Raw genomic sequence first — 24,076 nt, 5'->3', positions numbered from 1 at the left:
TGCTGAGTATTATTATGGCTAGCTTCTCTAGGCTGCCTACTGATGCTGAGTATTATTATGGCTGGCCTTTCTAGGCTGCCTGCTGAATGTTGAGTATTATTATGCCTGGCCTCTCCAGGCTGGCTGTTGATGGTGAGTATTGTTATGTTGGCCTGTCCAGGTTGGCTGACTAGTATTATGTCGGCCTCTCTAGGCTAACTGCTGGTATTGTGATTTGATTGCCCCTTTTTCTTTGGCAAGGACGTTTGATGAAGACGAGGATTGCTGGTAAGTGGTGCCCTTGTGCTAGTGGGCAGAAGAGTAGATGGGTGACAAGGATTCTAGTGTTGCCCCTGCCATGTGAGTATTGTGATGCCTCTCCAGGCATCTGTTGTGGAGTCCTTTCAATTCGTTGATGACTGATTGTTTATGCTTTCCTGATTGATGATCATTGATGCCCCTAGTTTGGGCTGCTTTTTCCTTTTGTCAAGATGAAAAAAATGCTGGATGCTTATTCATGTAGGTATTTTATTTATTTATTTTTGAATAATCCCCCTTGGATAAAGAATACTTTCTAAGTGTGTGAAATGCTTTTGGATGCGTGCAATGCATGTTTTGGTTTTAGATTTTTTTTAGAAGGTGGCTCTCCTTTTCTCCTTCTCACGAGAGACTGCTTCGATTGATGCACAACTTTAGTTGTATTGGCCATTTGATGTATTGAATTATCTTGGGGCTCCCTCTTTTTATGTATAGAGACCCTAACTTTTGCCTAGGATGTATCCTAGCGGGTATTTTTGCTCTTTTTATTTGCCCTAATTTTTCCTAGGACGCCCTTTATAGGTTTTCATCCCAACGGGTCATTTTCATTTTTTGTTGACATGTTCAATTTAGACAACCATCAACAATATATGTCATTATGATTGGACAAGACAGCAAGGATGGGAAAAGATGAGTTAGAATGGGTAGTTGAGGTAGGTCAGTGTTTAAGTTTTTTTAAACAAATATTTCCTTGGATAATTATTATAATCATTCTCCTAATTATCTTGGACTACATGTCTGAGTCTTGGGTAAAGTCTTCGTATTTCGGCCTCTTATAGAAGTATTCAAGCCACCTTTTGGATTCTAACTTGGAGTGTCATCACTTGCTATTTTTTTCTTTTTAGATCCTAATTTTTGTTTAGGACCTGTCCTAGCAGGAACTTTTGATCTTTTTTTTTTTTTTTTTTTGCTTAGGACGCCCTTTGTGGGTTTTCATCCTAGTAGTATTTTACAAGTGATGTTTTTCAGGCATAATACTTCTTTGCTTTAACAAACCTTCTTGCCATCCATATTTGGGAAGACAGTGCCTTCTACCCCTGTTCCATACACCAAGGAGAAAGATGTTGCCCCGCCTATAGGTGTCGAGAGTCTTTTCATGCACCAAGATTTGTGCTTCCTTTGTCGGCCAAAAATGAGTTGAAGTTATTATTATTTTTTGTGTAAGACTTCTCTTATGCGATGAGAATCTTATGGTTCTGCATTTTATCACTTTCTCATCTTTGTGTGTTTCAAGGAAATGATTTCCTTATCTGCCTTAGACTCAGATAATGCATTGTAGATGTTCAGAGTTTTGATTAATTTTATTATCTTTAGTCATGTTTGTTTTTTTATCATGGTGATTGATTTTGGAATTTAATGTGTGACGCGAGACAAAAGATTTTTGAAATGACGTATATTATTGGTGAATGCAAAAAGACTTGTACAAGCCCTTATTTTGAACTCGTGACCGTGGGCGAAGATCATGAGTTTGAGCAATTTTTTTTCTTATTATCAAATTAAAGTAGTTAATGGTAAACCCACCATTAACTACTTCAATTTAATAATAAGAAAAATACATGCCCTGCCAAGACATAATTTGTAACTTGCTATACTCTTGCCTAGCAGGAAAAGATTTACCTCCGTGGAAAAGATGATTCATTCATATCGACATGAAAGTCCAACCACATTGCATTGCCAGAACCAGCAAAAACATCTCTGAACAAAGTTTTAGCACCATGCCAAATGTTCCTGAAAAAGAATAGCAAAGCAAATGAAGCATGTCCAAAAGTAAACCAACCCCTTGGACTGCTATGAAAAAAACCATCTGATTTCAAAGTAGCACGATCTAGTTCAAAAATTTCACCCAATTGAGCACGTCTAGCATATTTTTTCACAGTAGTAGGATCACTATAACTGACTCCATTAAGTTCGCCACCATAGAACTCAACAGTTACACCTACTTGTTCGACACTATGTTTAGATTTTGCCCTTCGATAAGGAACATTGGCTCTAACAATTCCATCCCTTTCTTCCAAAACAATTGGAAATGTTTCAAAAAAAAGTAGGAATACGCCGTACAAAAAGTTTATGCCCCTCTTTATCTCTAAAGATGGAATGTCCTAACCAACCGACAGCTATTCCATCTCCATTGTACATTGAACCCGCTCTAAATAACCCCCCTTTTGTTGGATTATTGCCACTGTAATCATAAAAAGCTAATTTTTCGGGAATTTTAGACCAAGCTTTTGATAAATTTTGATTTTCGGCTAGTCCAGCACCAACTCTTCGATATATTTCTTGCCCGACCGCTATTATACTACGTTCATAGTATGAACAATTTTTTGAAATTGTCAATATAATAATATGATTCGATCAAATTTTTTTTTCCATCTTTCAGAATTCCATAGAAATTTTGGATTCATCATTTAGATTTCAAATTTTTTTATTTTTATTTCAATCGTTAATAATAATAAAATGAAAAAAAATAAGTAATGCAAAAGAAAGTCAAATAAACAAAAAATCCTTTGCAAGAATGATTGCTTTGTTGGAAAGGACGGGAGGTTAAGTTAAAACTTTATTTCTTTCACTTTCTTTCGTTCATTATTAAGATTCGATAGGTATATTTATCACTCATACTAAGCCAGGAAATCAAAATTTGGTTTAGGGTTAGGAAAAATTGAATCCATTTAAAAATGATTCATATATGGAAAATGGAAAGTTGAAAAATCATTATATAATAATCTAAAAATTGCAATAGAAAAATAATTCAAAAATTGCAATAGAAAAGAAAAAGAGAGGTTTGAGATGATTTTTAATTCTTTTATACTGGATAATCTAGTATTCTTATGCATGAAGATAATTAATTCGATAGTTGTGGTAGGACTCTATTATGGATTTCTTACTACATTTTCCATAGGGCCCTCTTATATCTTCCTTCTTCGAGCTCGGCTTGTGGAAGAAGAGACAGAGAAAAAAATATCAGCAACCACTGGGTTTATTACGGGACATCTCATAATGTTTCTATCGATCTATTATGCGCCTTTGCATCTAGCATTGGGTAGACCCCCATACAATAACTGTCATAGCTCTACCTTATCTTTTATTTCAGTTCTTCAGCAATAATTTATTCATGCATTTAGATACAAAGGCTTCTTATTCCATAGCAACAAAAACACTTTTTCACTTTTTCATATATTAGGGGATTTCACTTGGAAAAGAAAATGTTCCATACTAATGGGTTCGGGTCCACAACAATGGGTTCAAATGTATGAGATCTTGTAGCACTTACCAATGAGGCCCTATCGATTAGTATTATACAAAAAAAATCCATTATAGACACTAATATAATTAGATCCGTTCTTCATAGACAAACTTGGGATTTGCAATCTCAGTTAAGATCGGTTTAGGATCATGGGATCCTTTTCTATCAGATAGGAAGGGCTGTTTCAAAAAATGTACTTCTAAGTAATTGCTCCATAGATCCTATATCTATCTATATGAAGAAGAAATCATGTAACGGGGGGATTCTTATTTGTACAAATGGTACTTCGAACTTGGAACGAGTATGAAGAAATTAACGATACTTCTTTATCTTTTAAGTAAGCATCTCTTGCAAAATATGAGCAACACAAAATCCCTCCAAGGCCCAAACCTCCATTTTGCCTACCCGTTGTCTTCCCTGTTTGGCCCTTCCTCTAAGTGGTTGTTGCGTAACAAGTGCATAATGTCCACTGGAACGTGTGTATTTTATCATCAACTTGATGAATTAATTTCAAGATATAAGGCTTTCCCATTATAACAGGTTTTTTTAAAAGAATTGCATGTTCTTCCATAAAATATTCTACTTTTTTCGGGATACTCGGGTTCAAATATCCATGGATTCAATGTTTGTTTACTGGCTTCATATAATTCAGAATACACAAGTTTTCTTGAAGCTTCTTGTTCATATCTCTCATCGAAAGGTGTTATTTGATAATGTCTATCCAGTATACCTCCTGCTAACCCGAGTGAACATTCAAATATTTGTCCTACATTCATTCGTGAAGGTACCCCTAATGGATTGAAGACCATATCAACAGGTCTTCCATCTTGCAAATAAGGCATATCTTGTCTAGACAAAATCTTTGAAACGATACCTTTATTTCCATGTCTCCCGGCCACTTTATCTCCTACCTTAATTTCACGTTTCTGTAAAATATATATACGAATTGTTTCTGGATTATAACTGGAACCTCCCTTTTTTTGGATCCATCTCACATCAATAACTTGACCCCTACCACCTATAGGTAGTTTTAGACAAGTTTCCTTTATCCATTTCTATAGAATCTTGGAAAAAGTATTTTCTTTCTTATAAAGAAAAAGCTTTCTATCTTTGGGGTTTGATACTACACTGTTGCTAAAAAGATCAGGGGATCCACTTTATTACATAAGCAGTTTCCTTACTTTTCTATTATGAGATAAGTAAGCAGTTTTTATTGTATCGGCTCAAAACCGCGTTAGTTGATTTTTACAATGCTTCCTTTATCAATTAGATATTTTGTCTATAGAAAAAGCGAGTATCTAGGCATGTCTATTTCTTCATATTTTTTTCGACTTCTATGAAATTTCTTTCTTTGCTACAGCTGATAAAAATCGTTGTTTTGGACGATATATGTATATGTAGAAAGCCTTTTTTCTAGTATTTTTTATATAGATATATATTATAGAAATATTATATGAAATAGGAATATTATAAAAAATATTATATTAATAATCTTTGTTTTGATTTTTTACAACTTAGAACCTTGTAAAGAAAAAAAAAGGAAATGGAGTTTTTTGAAACATTAGAAAAAGTTATCTGTTTAGTCATTTATATGAATAAAAAAGATTCTAATTATTAAGAACTCAGCAAGGATCCACTTTGCTCAGGTGGTTTGGCCAATAGTGGGCCAAGAAATATTAAATGGTGATGTAGGGGGAGGGTTCCGAGGAATACAAATAACCTCTGTTTTTTTTTCAAATTTGAAGAGCATCTGGAATAACTAATGAATTACAACTCTATTGTATCGTAATTGGTGCATTGGTCTTTGCAACCTTAATTCTTTTTGCTGGTTGGTTCCATTATCACAAAGCTGCTCCAAAATTGGCTTGGTTCCAAGATGTCGAATCTATGTTGAATCACCATTTGACAGGGTTACTAGGATTGGGCTCTCTTTCTTGGGCAGGACATCAAATACATGTATCTTTACCAATTAACCAATTTCTAAATGTTGTAGTAGATCCCAAAGAAATCCCACTTCCTCATGAATTTATACTGAATCGGGATCTTTTGGCTCAAATTTATCCAAGTTTTGCCGAGGGAGCTACCCCATTTTTCACCTTGAATTAGTCAAAATACGCAAAATTTCTGACTTTTCATGGGGGATTAGATCCAGTAACTAGAGGTCTATGGCTGACCGATATTATACACCATTATTTAGCTATTGCAATTCTTTTTTTGATAGTGGGTCACATGTATAGGACCAACTAGGGTATTGGTCACAATATAAAAGATATTTTAGAGGCACATAAGGGTCCATTTATGGCCCAGGGTCATAAAGGTCTATATGAGATCCTAAAAATGTCATGGCATGCTCAATTATCTATTAACCTAGCTATGTTAGGCTCTTTGACTATTGTTGTAGCTCACCATATGCATTCTATGCCTCCTTATCCATACCTAGCTACTGACTATGGTACACAACTTTCATTGTTTACACATCACATGTGGATTGGGGGATTTCTCATAGTTTGTGCTGTTGCGCATGTAGCTATTTTTATGGTAAGAGACTATGATCCGACTATTCGATACAATGATCTATTAGATCGTGTTCTTAGACATCGCGATGCAATCATATCACATCTTAACTAGGTATGTATATTTTTAGGCTTTCACAGTTTTAGTTTGTATATTCATAATGATACCATGAAAAAAGGTTAAAGAAAAAAAAAGAATTCTATATTTATCTATCTATATCGATATAGATTCTATATATATCGATATAGATAAATCCAATATTTATAATATAATAAAAAAAGAAAATATAGAATAAAAAATAAAATTCAATTGAATATAAATAACTGAAACAAAATTAATAAATTCATTAAAAATTTTGGATTCATTCTATAATTCTAATAAAAAGGATAGATTCAAATAGAAAAAATAGGGAATAAAAGCGGGTAGCGGGAGTCGAACCCGCATCGTTAGCTGGGAAGTCAACGTTGATTCATCATTTTGATTTAACATCTCTAATTCAAAACCGAATGTGAAACTTTTGTTTCTTTCGGCTCCTTTACGGAAGAAATTTCGAGATGGGAAAAAAATTGACCCATAACATCTATGTGAGCGTTTTTTGTTTTGTATGAATAGGTTTTTTAAACACCTTGCTTTTAGATGATCCCTCTAGAAGATTAGTTTTATAACAATCTATGTTTTTTCTAGTTACTTCGTTCTCTATTTCTATTTAAGATAATCTTTAGGAAAAGAATAAAAATTTTTTCGAGCTAAAAAAAATATGTTGATGTCTCTAGTAAACTAAAATAATCGTTTAATAGCTATTTTTGCTTCAATCTCTACTATACAAAAAAGGGAAGATTTAGTTACGATCAGAAATAAACTTTCTATATCCTTCTCCATAGATGCTTTACTCATACTCAAAAAACTCAGATTATTGATCCAATTTCAAAAAAATGAAGAGAATTTGGAATCCTTACCAACTAGATCTTGTTGCACCCGGCAAGAAACCTGCCTGTAGTAGGTATTTGGTTTACCGCTTTAGGTATCAACACTATGGCTTTCTATTTAAATGGTTTTAATTTCAACCAATCCGTAGTTGATAGTCAAGGTCGTGTAATTAATACCTGGGCTGATATTATTAACCGAGATAACCTTGGTATGAAAGTAATGAATGAACGTAATGCTCATAATTTCGCTCTAATTATTTGATTTATATACATTTTTTGATAGTAAATGATGAGATAGAATACTAAAAATGGAATATTTATTTGATTTTCTTTTTCATCCAATGACTATACATCTATTATATTTTTTTTGTAAATAGAGGAAAAAACTCTATTTTTAATTAATATGCAAAAAAAGTTCATAGTTGGAATGATAGTGACAATGCAAGTTACAATTATTTGCATTATTTAGTAACTGTAAGTAACATCCAGAATTTCCTATCTGATAAAACTTTTCTACTTAGGTATAATAAGAGGAAAAATTATTCAATATTTTTAAATATTGAAAATCAAAATTTGGCTTTTTTAAGTGAACAGGAATGTTTTTTTTAGCCATCTAAATAATTTTTCTAAGAATGATGACGATCATTACATGTATGATACTCAATTTAGTTGGAATAATAACATTAATAGTTGCATTGATAGTTATCTTCATTCTCAAATCTGTATTGATAGTTTCATTTTAGGTGATAGTGACAAATACAATGACAATTATTTTTATAGTTACATTTTTGGAAAGGGTAGAAATTGTAGTGAGTATACAATAATGATGTATTTGACAAATAAAATACCATCATTTAATATTTAATAATAATGAACCTTTGGAATTTATTGATAATATTAGTGGATTATTTGTGAAAGATTCCTGTGAAGTGAAAGAAAAGATTTCACTAACTCTTAAGTGATGTCGAGTAGACCTTGTTGTTTCGAGAATTCTTAATTCGTGAGTTGTAGGGAGGGATTTATGTCACCACAAACAGAGACTAAAGCAAGTGTTGGGTTCAAAGTTGGTGTTAAAGATTATAAATTTACTTATTATACGCTTGAGTATGAAACCAAAGATATTGATATCTTGGCAGCATTCCGAGTAACTCCTCAACCTGGAGTTCCGCCTGAAGAAGCAGGTGCCGCGATAGTTGCAGAATCTTCTACTGGTACGTGGACAATTGTGTGGACCGATGGGCTTACCAGACTTGATTGTTACAAAGGACGATGCTACCACATCGAACCTGTTACTGGAGAAGAAAATCAATTTATTGCTTATGTAGCTTATCCTTTAGACCTTTTTGAAGAAGGTTCTATTACTAACATGTTTACTTCCATTGTCGGTAATGTATTTGGGTTCAAGCCCCTGCATTCTCTAAGTCTGGAGGATTTGCGAATCCCTATTTCTTATGTTAAAACTTTCCAAGGTCCGCCTCATGGTATCCAAGTTGAGAGAGATAAATTGAACAAGTATGGCCGTCTCCTATTAGGATGTACTATTAAACCTAAATTGGGGTTATTTGCTAAGAATTACGGTAGAGTGATTTATGAATGTCTTTGCGGGGACGTGATTTTAATAAAGATGATGAAAATGTGAATTCCCAACCATTTATGCGTTGGAGAGACCGTTTCTTATTTTGTGTTGAAGCACTTTATAAAGCACAAGCTGAAACTGGTGAAATAAAAGGGCATTACTTGAATGCAACTGTAGGTACATTCGAAGAAATGATAAAAAGAGCTCTATCAGAGAATTAGGCGTTCCTATCATAATGCATGATTATTTAACAGGGGGATTCACTGCAAATACTAGCTTGGCTCATTATTGTCGAGATAATGGTCTACTTCTTCATGTACATCGTTCAATGCATGCAGTTATAGAAAGACAAAAGAATAATGGTATGCACTTCCATATACTAGCTAAAGCGTTACGTTTGTCTGGTGGAGATCATGTTAACTCCGGTACTGTAGTAGGTAAACTTGCACTAGTGCAAAATAGAGCTATTACGTCACCCATTTTACGTCGGAAATACAAACACTCGACGTAATAAAAACGCGGTGGCATGTATCGTAATTTTTATGACTTTTTTACGTCGGACCTTTAAAGGACCGACGTAAATTTTAACATCTACGTCGGTTATACAATGTGTCCGACGTAGATGTTAAAATTTACGTCGGACCCTTTTAGGGTCGACGTAAATAAGCCGCATCTCTCCTTTAAAACAAGCTTTACGTACTAGCTGGAGATTTCAAAAATTCTTTCTCCCGCGCGTTGTGTAAATTCCTCCGCCTCCTACTCCTTCGGTCCTTCCTTCCTTATAATTTTTCTCTCATTCAGTCTCCGTTCATACGACAAAAACAAGCAGTTTGCGTTCATACGACTAAATGTGTATTTTGAACTTATTATGTGTGTTTCTTTATATATTTTGAGTAGGAACAACCAATGGCTGAAGCCAAGCTTGAGGAGAACAGAGAAGAGAAGCGATTCTGGGAAGAAAAGCGATTTCTGGGAGGAAAACCCAGAAGAAAAGCGATTTCTGGGAAGCAGAACGAGCCGTTCTGCTTGGAGAACGGCCCGTTCTCCAAGCAGTACAGGCTGTTCTCCATTCAGAACGCCCCGTTCTGCAAGGAGAACGGGCCGTTCTCCAAGCAGAACGGGCCGTTCTGCTGCATTCGTTTTTCTATTTTTTTTTAAATTTTTACGATTTTTTACGTCGGACCTTGGTATGTCCGACGTAAATTTACGTCGGTTTTTGACCCCGACGTAAATTTTACGTCTCCCGTAATGACGTCTGATGCTTTTCCGACGTAAATGACTTTAAATACCCGACGTAAAAAGAGTCTTTTGTACTAGTGTTGAAGGGGAAAGAGAAATCACTTTAGGTTTTGTTGATTTACTACGTGATGATTTTATTGAAAAAGATTGAAGTCGCGGTCTCATTGGTTAATGATGCATGTAAGTATGATGATATTGGGTTATGCAACTATTTTATGTGGACCATTATTATCAGTAGCTATTTTAGTCATTATATTTCAAGAACTCATACAAATTCTTGCTTTTACCAAGAATTTGTATTTTTTAAATGAATCATTTTCTTTTGTTGTAATCAAATACATAAATATGAGTGAAAAAAAAATAAAATATAAGAAGTCGAGTAGGGGGATTGGTCCGAATGGAGAAGAAAAAAAAGATTGAATTAAAAATATTTTCCGGGGATATCTATTTTCTTGAAGAAATCGATAAAATATCTAGACATAGTTCCATCTTGATACCACCCCGAATAGTAAAAAAAATAAAAGAATAAAAAAAATGAAAAATGGGATCTATGTCAAATGGATTACAATTACAAAAAAAAAGTATTTTGTTTTGGTTCGACCTGTTATTTTATATGAAATAACGGATGGTATCAATTTAGTAAAACTTTTTCTGAAAGGTATGTTCCAAGAAAGAGATAATCTGGAACTTAAAGTTATAAATCATATTCTTTCTAGAAATGGAAAATCAATTTGGGGAATTGATGATACAAGTATTCAATTAGTTCAGACTTGTTTAGTCTTAAATTGGGATCAAAACAAAAAATGTTCTTCTTTAGAAAATGTGCATGCTTCTTTTGTTGAAGTAAGTATAAATGGTTTGGTTAGATATTTCTTAAGAATTGACTTAGTGAAATCCATATTTCATATATAAGAAAAAGGAATGATCCGCCCGGTTAAGGATTTATCTCAGATAATGAGTCGGATCGGACCAACGTCAATCCATTTTTTTCTATTGATTCGAAGGAAAAAATTCAACAATCACTTAGCCAAAATCACGGAACTATTCGTATGTTGTTGAACAGAAATGAGAAATGCCAATCTTTTATAATTTTTTTATCATCTAATTGTTTTCAAATACGATCATTCAATGATGTAAAATATTACAATAGGATAAAAGAAGAAATTAATCAAATTCAAAGAGATCTTATAATTCCAATTCATAATTCGTTAGGTCCTTTAGGAATAGCCCTTCAAGTTGCAAATTTTTATTTTTACCGTTTAATAACATAATCAGATTTTGATAAATAAAAATTTGCAACTTGACAAATTCAAGGAAACTTTTCAAGTATTCAAATATTATTTAATGGACAAAAACGATAAAATTTATAAACCTGATCTATGTAATAACATCGTTTTAAATCCATTCTATTTGAATTGGCATTTTCTCCATCATAATTATTGTGAAAAAATGTTTCTAATAATTAGTCTTGGGAAATTTATCTGCGAAAATGTATGTATAGTTCAAACGAAAAATGCACTACACTTAAAATCGGGTCAAGTTCTAATTGTTCAAATGGATTTTGTAGGGATAAGATTGGCTAACCCTTATTTGGCAACTCCAGGAGCAACTGTTCATGGCCATTATGGAGAAATACTTTTTGAAGGAGATATATTAGTTACATTTATATATGAAAAATCTAGATCAGGTGATATAACACAAGGTCTTCCAAAAGTAGAACAGGTATTAGAAGTTCGTTCGATTGATTCAATATCGATGAACCTAGAAAAGAGAGTTGATACTTGGAATGGGCATATAACAAGAATTCTTGGCATTCCTTGGGGATTCTTGGTTGGTGCTGAGCTAATTGTAGCGCAAAGTCGTTTTTCTTTGGTTAATAAAATTCAAAACGTTTATAGATCCTAGGGAGTTTACATGGATAATAAACATATAGAAACTATTGTGTGTCAAATAACATCAAAAGTATTGGTTTTAGAAGATGGAATGTCTAATGTTTTTTCTCTCTGTGAACTAATTGGATTGTTGCGAGCCGAACGAGCTGGGCGTGCCTTAGAAGAGGCGATCTGCTATAGAGTTCTATTATTAGGAATAACAAAAACATCTCTCAATACTCAAAGTTTCATATCTGAAGCAAGTTTTCAAGAAATTGCTAGAGTTTTTGCAAAAGCCGCTCTCTGAGGTCGCATAGATTGGTTTAAAGGTCTGAAAGAGAACGTTGTTTTAGGAGGAATGATACCAGTTGGTATTGGGTTCAAAAGAATAATGCATCGTTCAAAGTCAATGCAATATACCAAAATTACCTTGGAAACAAAAAAAAATAATTTATTCAAGGAAAAAATGAGAGATATTTTGTCTCACCATAGAGAATTATTCATATCAAAGAATTTATGTGATAAATCCGAACAATCTAGGACTTAATAAATCCTCAAAGAATGATTCCTAAAGACGGATTAATCTCCGGTCATTTTTGTAATAAAATAAAAATAATAAAGAGAATAATCATATAAAATAGAAAAAATGGCCTAATCATGTAGCAATGGACAATCTTCGGTAGAAGAGAAGGTTCCTTCGGAACTCTTATTTATTTCTATTTCAGTATATCGGGTCTTTTTCTTTCATTGCAAAATAAAAAAATGGAAATGAAAGAAAAGTGTGGGGATAAATATAAATGAAAAAAAGATATTGGAACATAGTTTTGGAAGAGATGATGGGGGCAGCAGTTCATTTTGGCCACGGTACTAGAAAATGGAATCCTAAAATGTCACCTTATATATATGCAAAACGTAAGGGTATTCATATTATAAATCTTATTAGAACTTCTCGATTTTTATCAAAAGCTTGTGATTTAGTTTTTGATGTAGCAAGTGGGGGAAAATAATTCTTAATTGTTGGTACGAAAAAAAAGTAGGTGATTCAGTAGCGCAAGCTGCAATAAGAGCTCAGTGTCATTATGTTAATAAAAATGGCTCGGTGGTATGTTAACGAATTGGTATACTATAGAAACACAACTTCAAAAAGTTCAGGGACTTGAGAACGCAACAAAAAATGGGAAGACTCCATTTTTTTTCCAAAAAGGGATGCCGCTATATTAAAGAGACAATTAGCTCATTTGGAAACATATCTTGGCGACATTAAATATATGATAGGTTACCAGATGTTGTAATAATCATCGATCAACAAGAATAATATACGACTCTTCGAGAATGTATAACTTTCGAAATTCCAACAATTTGTATAATCGATACAAATTCTGATTCGGACCTAGCTGATGATGCTATAGCCTCAATTCGATTAATTCTTAACAAATTAGTATTTGCAATTTGTGAGGGTCATTCTAGCTATATACGAAATTCTTGATTAATAATAAGATAAATAAATTATTGGAAGGCCACCATTGACTGGTTGTTTTGTAAAAAAATAGTATTTTTCGTTTAGCTTTCCGCACATCTATTGCGGCTCAAGATAATCTACTTAGTAACCATCAATATATATAGATATTATAAAAAGAAATAGAAAATAAAAATAAAATGAATAGTTATAATTATATGTGATATTTACGTTTACGACGTGTGATAAAAAGATACTATATAGAACTAGACTATATAGAGCTAGAAGACATTCCCGTTTCATTCACATTCAATTTAATGATTAACCAAAATCGAATTAAAAAAAAAAAAGAAACATGATAAAAAAAAGATAGGGTAGAGGTGAGGAGGAACAAACTAGGTGTATATAATCTGATCACTATAAGATAATTCTTTCTTTGTTTTGGTTTTGGAGGTTTCAAAGAATTATTTTATTTTGAATTCGATTTCAGCTAAAAAACAAATAATTGGTTTACAACATAGAAGAAACCCATGTATATGTGATATTCTATATGAACTAGTTATATATGAACTAACCATATATCTGAATATTTTATATCTAAAATTACCCTGCTACTACTGTAATTTATAGAGGGATTCAAAAAAACAAAGCTCTTCCCTTTTATCCCTAATTGTAGATTAAATATTTAATGAATAAAGAAATTAAAAACAAATGAAGAATTCAAAGAATGGTTTCAGATGTAAGATAAGATAAAAACAAAGGTTATACAAATTCACAAAAAAACTATGTAGGTAGAGACCAAAAAAGAAATCTCGAAGTAATTCGTATAGTTAAATAACTGTTCTTATGTTTTTGGAATTATTCTTAATTACCTTAACGGAATAAATTTTGGTAATTGAATAATTAATTCATAATTTATTGGTTGATTATATCATTAACTGTTTCTTTATTTTCTATTTAGGTTATGAGGAAATTATCATGAATCCTATTATATCGGCTGCTTCCATTATTGTTGTTGGCTTGGCCGTAGGGCTTGCGTCTATTGGACCTAGGGTTGGTCAAGGCACTGCTGCAGGGCAAGCTATAGAAGGGATTGCACGACAACCAGAGGCAGAAGGGAAAATACGTGGTACTTTATTGCTTAGTCTGGATTTTATGGAAGCTTTAACAATTTATGGGATGGTTGTAGCATTAGCGCTTTTATTTGCTAATCCTTTTGTTTAATTCTAAAAAAAAGAAAACTAAAAATAGATATACTTTTTTCCCTGGACTTGCTTTGTCGGTTTTGCTTTTTCGAATTATATTAAGATTTCACTCCTAAAATTATTTAAACGTTAGGACAAGAACACAAGGGAATGACTAATTGAAAGGTGAAAAATTTACATACTGATTCGCCTTCTTTCTTATCTTTTTTAGTCCAACGAACTCTTTTTTTTTTTATTTATAAAATTTTGGAAAGTGTTAAAACTAGAGAGATTTTGCAATTGACATGAAGAACTAGTATTTAATTCTAATAAGTATCATTCTTATAGGGAATCTTCCAATTAATTGACCAATTCAAATAATATAGGAGTCGTAGAAAGAAAATGAGTCTATTCATAAGAGGAGATGAGATCATATGAAAAATATAACCGATTCTTTCCTTTGTTTGGGCTATTGGCCATCCGCCAGAAGTTTCGGGTTTAATACCGATATTTTAGCAACAAATCAAATAAATCTAAGTGTAGTGTTAGGTTTATTGGTTTTTTTTTGGAAAGGGAGTGTGTGCGAGTTGTTTATTTCAAAGAATAGATTGGATCCAACTAAACTGCACTTTTTCATTATAACTAAGAAAATGTGCATAATCCCGCGAATTACTTTTGAATTAATTAATTCCATTTTTTTTATTAAATTATGAAAAAAATATTGAAGAACCATAGCATTTCGTGATTTATCGGTAAATTTGCTTTGATTCTCTATTAACCAATACTTTTGGACTATTACCATGGTTAAAGTGAATAGTTTGAAGCCTAGACGCAGTGTAGTACTCTTTCTACCACTATGTTAATATAGAAATGAAATGGTTTCAAGAAAGTTATTCAATTTTCTTCGATATAGAACACTAATGTCGATAAAATATCTTGAATACTCTTTACGACGAGAAATTGAAAAGAAAAAACGGGTGAATTTTACCCTCCCTTTATATACAAACAATGCGTAATCGATGACCTATGTATAAATTAATAAGAATTCTTTGGATTTGAAGAAAAAAAACAACTTTGCTGACATATATTTGTTTGGTCAGAAGAGTCCTTCGAATATTCTGGTCTTCTATTGGGAATTGTTTTCAATATTTTATAAAAATATAAATAGAGAAAAGAAGATAGGTTCATTACATAAAAAAATAAGGAAATTTACCATAAGTAATTGAGTGTGAGAGCCAAATGAATCGAAAGGTTCATGTTTGGTTCGGGAATAGAGTTTCATTTCGTAAAGCAATGAAAAAATCCATTGAATTAACCGAACAAGCGGGTAAAAAAGGAGTTCAATGATTATTACTCATCTAGTTATTCCTTGATGTGTGCTGTGTTGGCCTCAAACTTGAGCTACCCAACATCGACAAGCTCTTGTACACGAGATTTCAAAGCCTTGCAATTTTCTATGGAGTGGCCTACTGCCCTGGCGTGATAATCGCATGTTTCCTCAGGTCTATACCATAGTGGGTGTCGCAACCTGAAAACCTTGCGACCTATAGTTTAAACATCCTTTTAAAAGTCTCATTAATTAAGGAATGCCCGAACACCAAACTAATCCTTAATTAATGGTTTTGAAAATAGGTTCATGGAGTCGCCACCAATATTTTACTCAAAACATTGGAAAAAAGAAAAGATTTTTAAAAGTCCAATAATAGCCTTGATAACCAGAATTGGGTTTGGGAGTCGATTACGTATATGGAAGGTATTAAGCACCCCTACAACACCCTTAATCGGTACGTACCCTATGATGAAGTTAACATTATAAACAATAATAATATAAATATTAAATCCCCTTTTATTAATAACTATTTACATGCTTGAAATTTAAATTATACAATTAATCCTAAAATGTCTACATGATTATTTTTATTATAACAATATTTATTATAGATAAGAAATAAAAAAAGAGAGAAAGAGATTAACTGAAATACCTCTTGAAAGAGCTCTATTGAATCTTCAAAATAGGAAGATTTTAGGTGCTTTGTGGCAACCTTTCACACTACAATGTGCCTCACAAAATCTCAAGAAATACAAGAGAGAGAGAGAGAGAGAAAAAGAGAGAAATTTCGAGCTCTAAGGAGTCTAGACGAAATTTGGAGGTCTTGAGAACTGTGCCCAAGCTGTCTATTTATAGGCATCAGAAAGTGGCCAGAACGGCCCGTTCCAAAATCGGAATGACCTGTTCTGGATCTGAACATTGTGTGTTAATCACGCACTTGGGAACGGCCCGTTTTGAACTAAGAACGGCCTGTTTTGGAGTTGAGATTAACCATATATTCCCTTGCTTAGAACGACCTATTCCAAACTAGGTTTTTAGGCCTTTTTAACAGTTTGGAACGGCCCGTTCTGGTTTAGTGATGGAGTCCCTCCTTCCATGGTTGATGATAGTGTGTTGAAGGGAGACACCTTGCCCTTGATCTAGGCTCACCAAAGGTTAGAAAAAAGGGAGGTTTATGGTGGAGAAAGGAAGGTAGACGTGAGATAAGAGTAGGGTGGTGGAAGTGTTTGGTGAATGGTGTATGGTTGCTCAAGGTTGGCTCACTCCAAGTGTAGATGGAGGCCACTCTAGGGTTTCACTCTCCAAGGGTGGAGAATGAAGGGGGTTAGCTGAAGTTAACCTAGGGACTTAGGATGAGATGTTGAGGCATAAAATGCTTACTCAAAATCTATATAATCCAAAGTATTTACATGATGCATAGCCTAGGGTATTTATAGGAGTGGGAGGCATCTAGGGTTGCATTTGGAGAGTGCATGGACGAAATTCACAATCCAAATGCACACCAAATGAAATGCAAATGAACCCTAGATGCAACTTGGTGGCCAAGGATGAAATCTTTGGGATTAGTTAGGCTACATCTAGGTGCATGATAAGACCATGCAACCTTTGCCCTCCACTTGGGCCTAAGCCTTTCTAACACCAAAAAATAGGTCCAAGAGCCACAAAAAATATGTATAGGTTTTGTTCCCACCCCAATCAAATACCTTAGCCCAAAAATAAAACCTATGATCTAAAACACCCTATAATACAAGGGTAAAATGGGAAATATAAAAGAAAATAAATCCTATGACTAAAATACCCCAAAATACAAGGATAAAATTGAAAATACAAGTAAAATAGATCCTATGTCTAAGATACCCCAAAATACAAGGGTAAAATAGGAAATTAAAGACAAGGGCAAAATAGGCATAAAATTAAATGCTATAAAAACGTAGGAGCCAAGGCCCAAAAGTAAGCTTACTCCTCCTATGGTTTTTCAACACTAACCCATTCCTCTTGCCTCCTTCAATATATCACCTCTTGCTCTTCTTGGCCTTAGTGTTATTCCATCATTCCCTCTTTCTTGAAAAGGATTTGACCTCAAATCAAGAGGATCTTCATGGTGGGCCTCATGACCAATAAAAACATAAAAATAAGCATTAAAGGTGATAGTATATGATAGAAATGGAAAGTGTATCCTAAGAGGAGTTCCACTAAAAATGCTAAAAGGATTGTCTAAACTAAAAGGACTAGATCCTCTAATGCTAAGGATAGGATCCTCCCTATGGTGAAGTCTAGGTGTATAACTAAAACTTAAAAAGGTAAAAAGACTAAAACTATAGCACACTAATGTATTAGTCCTAAAAACTAAAATATCTTGTTGGAGGTGCCCAATGTAATGACCTAGGTATGTATTGGAAAATAAAGAAAACTTAACTAAAAAATTACCTAAACAACTTTGTATTGCATAATTTGTTAGATACATATGAGAAAAAGGTGTTAAGAGGAGTCTAGAAAACTCATATAATCTAAGTTTGTCTTGTAGGGAAGTAACCAAGATAAGTTCAAATAAGTTTGAACTTCCCTCAAGATCAAAAATAGAAAATAGGACACCATGAGATGTATCCAACAAATCATACAAATATAAAGTTGGGTGCTTTATGAAGGGAAATAAAGTGGAAAGAGTCTTAAAGAAGGAAGGCTTATCTTCCTTGGGCACCGCCAAGGAAGTAGCACAAGAAGTGGGACTAAGTGAAGTGTACTTCTTCTTCACTAAATCTTGAAGTTGAGATTCTTTTTCTTTAAAAAGGATTTGTTTTTTAATCTCAAGTTCATGACTAGTGGCAATGTGAGAGAAAGAGTTTAGGTCTTGATGAATGAAGAAAGTCTTTTTTAAATCATTTTCAATAGTAAAATGACTTTCTTTAAGCATAAGCCTTTTGGAAGAAACATTATCCTCCTTACTCTTCTCTAAGAGTATTGTTTGTTTTTCATTTTCTAACCACTCTTTAACCTTCTCTATACTTTTCTTTATTTTTTCTTTCTTTTCTATTTTCTTTTCTTTTTCTTTCCTTCTAAGTTCCTCCTCTCTTGTTGTATTTTCTTCCTCATGCATACTCCTAGGAACTCTAGCTTCTTTTCCTTTTTGAGATCTAGTTGGAACAATCCTAAGTTGGGATTCACTAGTTTCTCTCCCCTCAACTAATTTTGCAAGTAGTTGTTTTATTTCCTCATTATTCCTTGCATTTTCTTTTTCCCTTTTTCTAATTTCTTCCTCTCTTTTTATGTTTTCCTCTTCTTTTTTTCTTAGGTACTCTTTCAATTCCCTAAGTTCATCCCTAACACTAGACCTAGTACTACAAGAATTATGACCATGTACACTAGAATGATCACTCATCTTTGATCAAGAAAAGGTTTTCACAAATTTTTTTTTCAAAAGGTTGGTAAAAAGGTTTTCACAAAGAGCGATTGATAGAAAGGTTTTCACAAAAGGTTTTCAAGGTGCAAGATTGGTATGAAAAGGCCTAAGTGTACAAAGTGAACTATCAAGGGAGGTGGACTACAAGGAATCACTTAAAAACCAAGCCTTTTCAAGTAAGAATCACTAAGCCTTTTCACACTTTTCTCACAAAAACAATTTTCACAATACTAAGGTGTGTGATGTGCACGCCCCCCTATTAGGCAAATGAAGCCTTCTAAACGAAACAAATAAACAATGTAAAGTCCTAGGCAAATATACTACCAAAGCTTTAAAGCATGCAAAGGAAAGCACTTAAAGCATATGCTAGTTGGTTTCCTAGGTGAAGGTTTTCAAATCACCTTCAAAATACACGAAACTACCACCAAATTGAAGAGGTTTAAAATGGCCACTTACAACCCAAAATGAAAGAAAGTAAAGGCCAAATACAAAAAGGCCAAAACTAAAATAAGAAAGAATCAAGTAAGAAAAAAGTAATTTTTGAATCTCCAAGTCTTCAAATCTCCACCCTTTCATAATGAACACCCAATGTTAGTCTTGAAATGGTGTTTGCACTCTTTGAATTGGTGTAATCCTCCAAAGTTCCTTGAACTCCAATCGGAAAACCCCTCCACTCAATCCACCAAGAAAGTATGTAGTGTTTTAGAAGTTTTCCCCACCTAGGTCAAGAAGAAAGCACAACCCAAGAGTACAAGAGGCCAAGAAAGAAAAACTAAAAAGGCACAATTAAGAAAAGGCTAAACTCAAATGGAGTTTATAAGATAAACTTAAGAGTAGAAATAAGACTCAAAAACTGAAATTAAGGCACATTAATAAAAGGAAAGCACACAAAAGAGTAATTCCTAGAATGGCACTAGAATAAAATTTAGCAAGTAGGCTTAAAAGAAAAATTATGCACTTAACATGTTTGATTTATTGTCTCATTCGGTCATTAAGTATTGTCCAATGGTCCAAGAATTAACTCCAAGTGCTATGGTATGAAAGTTGGTTCAAAACTCCACAAGTCTAGCAAAGGGTTCCCTTTTTCTTGTTTTTGGTTTCTTTGTTCTTTTTTTTTGGGCTTGTCCAAGTCTCGGTTTTTGATGTTCAAAGTCAAGCCACTTTTCTCTTCTTTTTTTTTTTTTTTTGAATTTTATACTATTCCTTTGCTTGGGTTTTACACTTGTTTTTGGTGGTTTTGTTAGAAACTTTTTGGAGTATTCTTTTAGCAACTTACACTAGCTCAATGAGACAAAATTTGAGTGTTTTTCATAGGTTTTTAATAGCCCACGTCCAGCAGCAAAGATAGGCATATTGAAATCAATTTCACACTCAAATTATCAAACATCATGTAGGCATACAAGTTCACCAAGGAATACACAAAAATTGGCCGAAAATTTGAAGCAAGTATGTGTAAAGGAATTAATCACACATGATATTCTAAGTGATGTAGAACATGCTAGAACTAATTAGCATGCATGATTGACTCTCTAAAGCACTCTAAACCCCACGGCCATTTCAACAAACACAAGGCATGCATATCATATTTTGATCATGAAAGTGTTTAGGCATGTGCACTTGGAATTTTCTTTCAAGAAAAATTAAGAAGAATCATACTCTTATGACAAAAATTAATAGATTAAAAAAAAGAAAATCATATGATCATCATTTTCTTAGCATGCACCAAAATTTTCCAGCCACCCACACTTAAACGAAAAATGGACGAATCCTACACAAGGAATCCTAGGCACAAGGATGATTCATAAGAAAATTTAGAACATGAATCAATGATCAACACAAGACATATAGATCAAGAGAATGTGTATATCAAGCACAACTTTTAAGACAAACAAGAAGACACATTAGACATGACCGAATTTATGAGAGACCAAAAACGTTACCCTTGAAGAACCTTTGGCTCTATATACCACTTGATGGCATCCTTGCTAGCATTGATGGATTGGTTGATCAATGTGAGGACACCTTGACACCTTGGATCAAGTTCTTCAAAGGTGGCGTTTTGTTTAGAGAAGGAATATGGTGGAATGGATAAAAATGGAGAGTGTGGATGAAGTGTTTGATGAAAGGTTTGAGAGGGCACTCTAGGGTTTGGCTTACTTCAAGGATGAAGGCCACTTCTAGGGTTTAGCTCTCAAGATGGAGATAGGATGGGAGGTGGCCGAAAATAGCCAAGGTGACTAAGGATGATATAAAGGCAAAAATGCTCTCTTTATATTCAATTTCCAAAGTATTTACAAGGTGTGGTGCCTAGGGTATTTATAGGAGTGAGAGGCATCTAGGGTTGCATTTAGGGTGCCAAATGCACACCAAATGAAACCCAAATTAACCCTAGATGCAACTTGGTGGCCAAGGATGGAATCTTTGGGTTTAGTTAGGCTGCATCTAGGTACATGATAAGATCATGCAACCTTTGCCCTCCACTTGGGCCTAAGCATTTCTAAGTCCAAAAACATGTCCAAACACCACCAAAAATACGTCTAGCTCCCTAATTAAATACCTTAGCCCAAAATTAAAAACCTATGATCTAAAGCACCCCATAATACAAGGGTAAAATGGGAAATACAAAAGAAAATAAATCCTATGACTAAGATACCCCAAAATACAAGGGTAAAATAGGAAATTAAAGATAAGGGCAAAAATAGAAATAAAAATAAATGCTATAAAAACTTAGGAGCTAAGGCCCAAAAGTAGGCTTACTCCTCCTATGGTTTTTCACTACTAACCCATTCCTCTTGCCTCCTTCAATATATCACCTCTTGGTCTTCTTGGCTTTAGTGTTATTCCATCAAGCCCACTCCTCTTGGATCTTTAAGTGTGTCACCTCTTGCATTCCAAAGTAAGATTCCATCAAGTTTGGACATTTTCAGACCCAAAATCGTGGTTTAAAGTCGTGGCTCTGCACTGAATTGTTCAGCTTGTCATGAAACTGTTTAGTTTAGTTAATTAGGCTTTTCAATTGTACTTAGTGGACTGGACCTTTGGTTTTAAGCCCATTATTTTGTCTTTAAAACCATGTAATGACTCAGGAGTTGGGGCTTGGAAAAATTTATTTTTTAGATTTTCAAATTTGGGAGAACTTCCTCAAGAAGTTTCTCTCAAATTCTCTCTTCTCTCTTTAGAAACTTTGCATCTTCTTCTCTCTCACTTTCTCTTATATGAATTTTTCTCTGTCTCACGGAATTTCTTCTCTCAATTTGAATTTGCTGCAACATGATAATGAGGCAAGGCTAATTCCTTAATCGGTTTAAGGTTTCAAGAACTACGGTAAATTTGAGTTTCTTATTTTTACCGAACGAATTCTTTCTTCTTCCTCTTCTCCTCTTTTCTATTTAGTTTAAATTCAGTTTTTCATGATATTGAATCTCTATTTTGATTCCTAATTGAAAATGAGAAGAAGTACTTTCTGATTAGAAATAACCTAAATCCCTAATTCAATCGGTTACTTTTCTTGAATTTTGTTGATATTTGGAATGTGCGATTGTAGTTTCTGTTTTAATAAAATTCAAAATCTAGATTTAGAAAAATGTTTCGATTAATTTAGAATTGAATTAGATGGATTTAGAATTCGTATTCATTGTGACAGTGACGATTATACTGCAAGAATTGAAACCTTGAACCGAATTTCTATACTACTGAAATTTTTTGCTGATTTGATTTCTTTGCTTTCCTGATACTTTGTTCTAATTGTTCGCTTGAAAATCCCCCCCCCCCCCGAGTTCTAAACTGATTTACATACATGAATAAATTCAAAATACAATGTGCTTGTGTCCTTGAGAAATGACATAGGTTAAGTTCTCTATATTACAAAAATTTGTTGAAGAACCTAGAATTGTTTGATAGTGATACGACTGAGCTATCAAAATGGCGCCGTTGCCGGGGACATAAGTCATTTTGTTTTGATTTTAATCATGTATACTAACTGTTTGTAGAAATGTTTTTGAATTTATAGTGTAGTATTTTGTAATTCAATTCTATCTCTAATTCTGTCATTAATTCTGACTCTAATCTGTCTCTAATTCATTGTTGTTTTTGCAGTTTAGTTTTCAGTAATATTGTGTTTGTCTTGAATTGTATTGTTTAGGTAATTTGTAGTGTTTTTGTAGCAATCATGTGTGGTTTCTTTGCGGTTTCTTTGTGCTGTATTTTAGCTGGAAAAACAGGGAAAAGAAATATAGGAAAAATAGAGGAAAATACATTCTGAAAATAGAGGACTAGTAGAAATCATTTCCTGAAGAAGTTGGCTTTGGCTCTCCATGAAACCATTCCGAAAATTTTCAAATGTTCTCTGATTGAGCTGAAAATTGGTCTCCAAAGGTAGAACGTGATTCTGAGCAAACTTACCCCCCGCTAGGTGTAACTTGAGCTTAAAATCACGAAATTCCTTCATCTTCTATTAGTTCTGTATAATTTTTTGTAGGGGTATTTTGGTCTTTTATGCAAAAGTTGTCAGATTGGGCTAAAATTGGTGGGAAGGTAGCTAAAATTCACACATCAAGGCACCCTTGTTATGGAGTAACTACGGGTGTTGGGGGTCCTTTTTGCCAAATTCCTTCATTTAGACCACTTTTTCAATTTTTTTTACTATTTTTGATATTTTTAAAAATCACCAAAAAAATTCTCAAAATTAGGAAATCATGAATGAAATGATGTTATGGTGGTGAAATATTTTTTAAAATTCATTTGGTATAGTTTTGCATGTTATAGTTGCTTATATAGTAAATATTGACTTTTCTGTTGACTTTTGACTTCATAACCTTGTATGTGTTCTTACTTGCATGACTAGGTCCGACACTGGTACATCACATGATTTTGATCCTGAGATAGAAAGAACACTTCATTATAGGTTAAGGTCTAGATCTAGTCAGGATAATAATAGTAGTATAGTTAATTCTAAAGTAGTTATTAATTCTACTTTTAATTTTCAATCCTGCTCAAATAGTGATACTTTTAATTTTCAATCTTGCTCTTCTTCTAAAATTGATTCT

The 24,076-nt window shown here is 33.5% G+C and overlaps 1 protein-coding gene across 1 annotated transcript; it reads left to right on the top strand.

The window, feature by feature from the left end:
- The first annotated feature begins 7,022 nt into the window (after nt 1–7,022).
- Nucleotides 7,023–9,118, top strand: LOC145950766 (Ribulose bisphosphate carboxylase large chain, catalytic domain-containing protein). The gene is given in 3 exon segments (XM_083062479.1): nt 7,023–8,588; nt 8,591–8,761; nt 8,764–9,118. Coding segments are annotated over 3 exon segments (1,062 nt in total). The 5' UTR covers nt 7,023–7,999; the 3' UTR covers nt 9,066–9,118.
- Nucleotides 9,119–24,076: the final 14,958 nt, after the last annotated feature.

Source organism: Cajanus cajan, chromosome 1 (genome assembly GCF_000230855.2).
Source record: "Cajanus cajan strain Asha chromosome 1, NIPB_CcT2T_4, whole genome shotgun sequence".
Classification (NCBI taxonomy): domain Eukaryota; kingdom Viridiplantae; phylum Streptophyta; class Magnoliopsida; order Fabales; family Fabaceae; genus Cajanus; species Cajanus cajan.
This window is presented reverse-complemented; position numbering and strand designations above follow the sequence as displayed.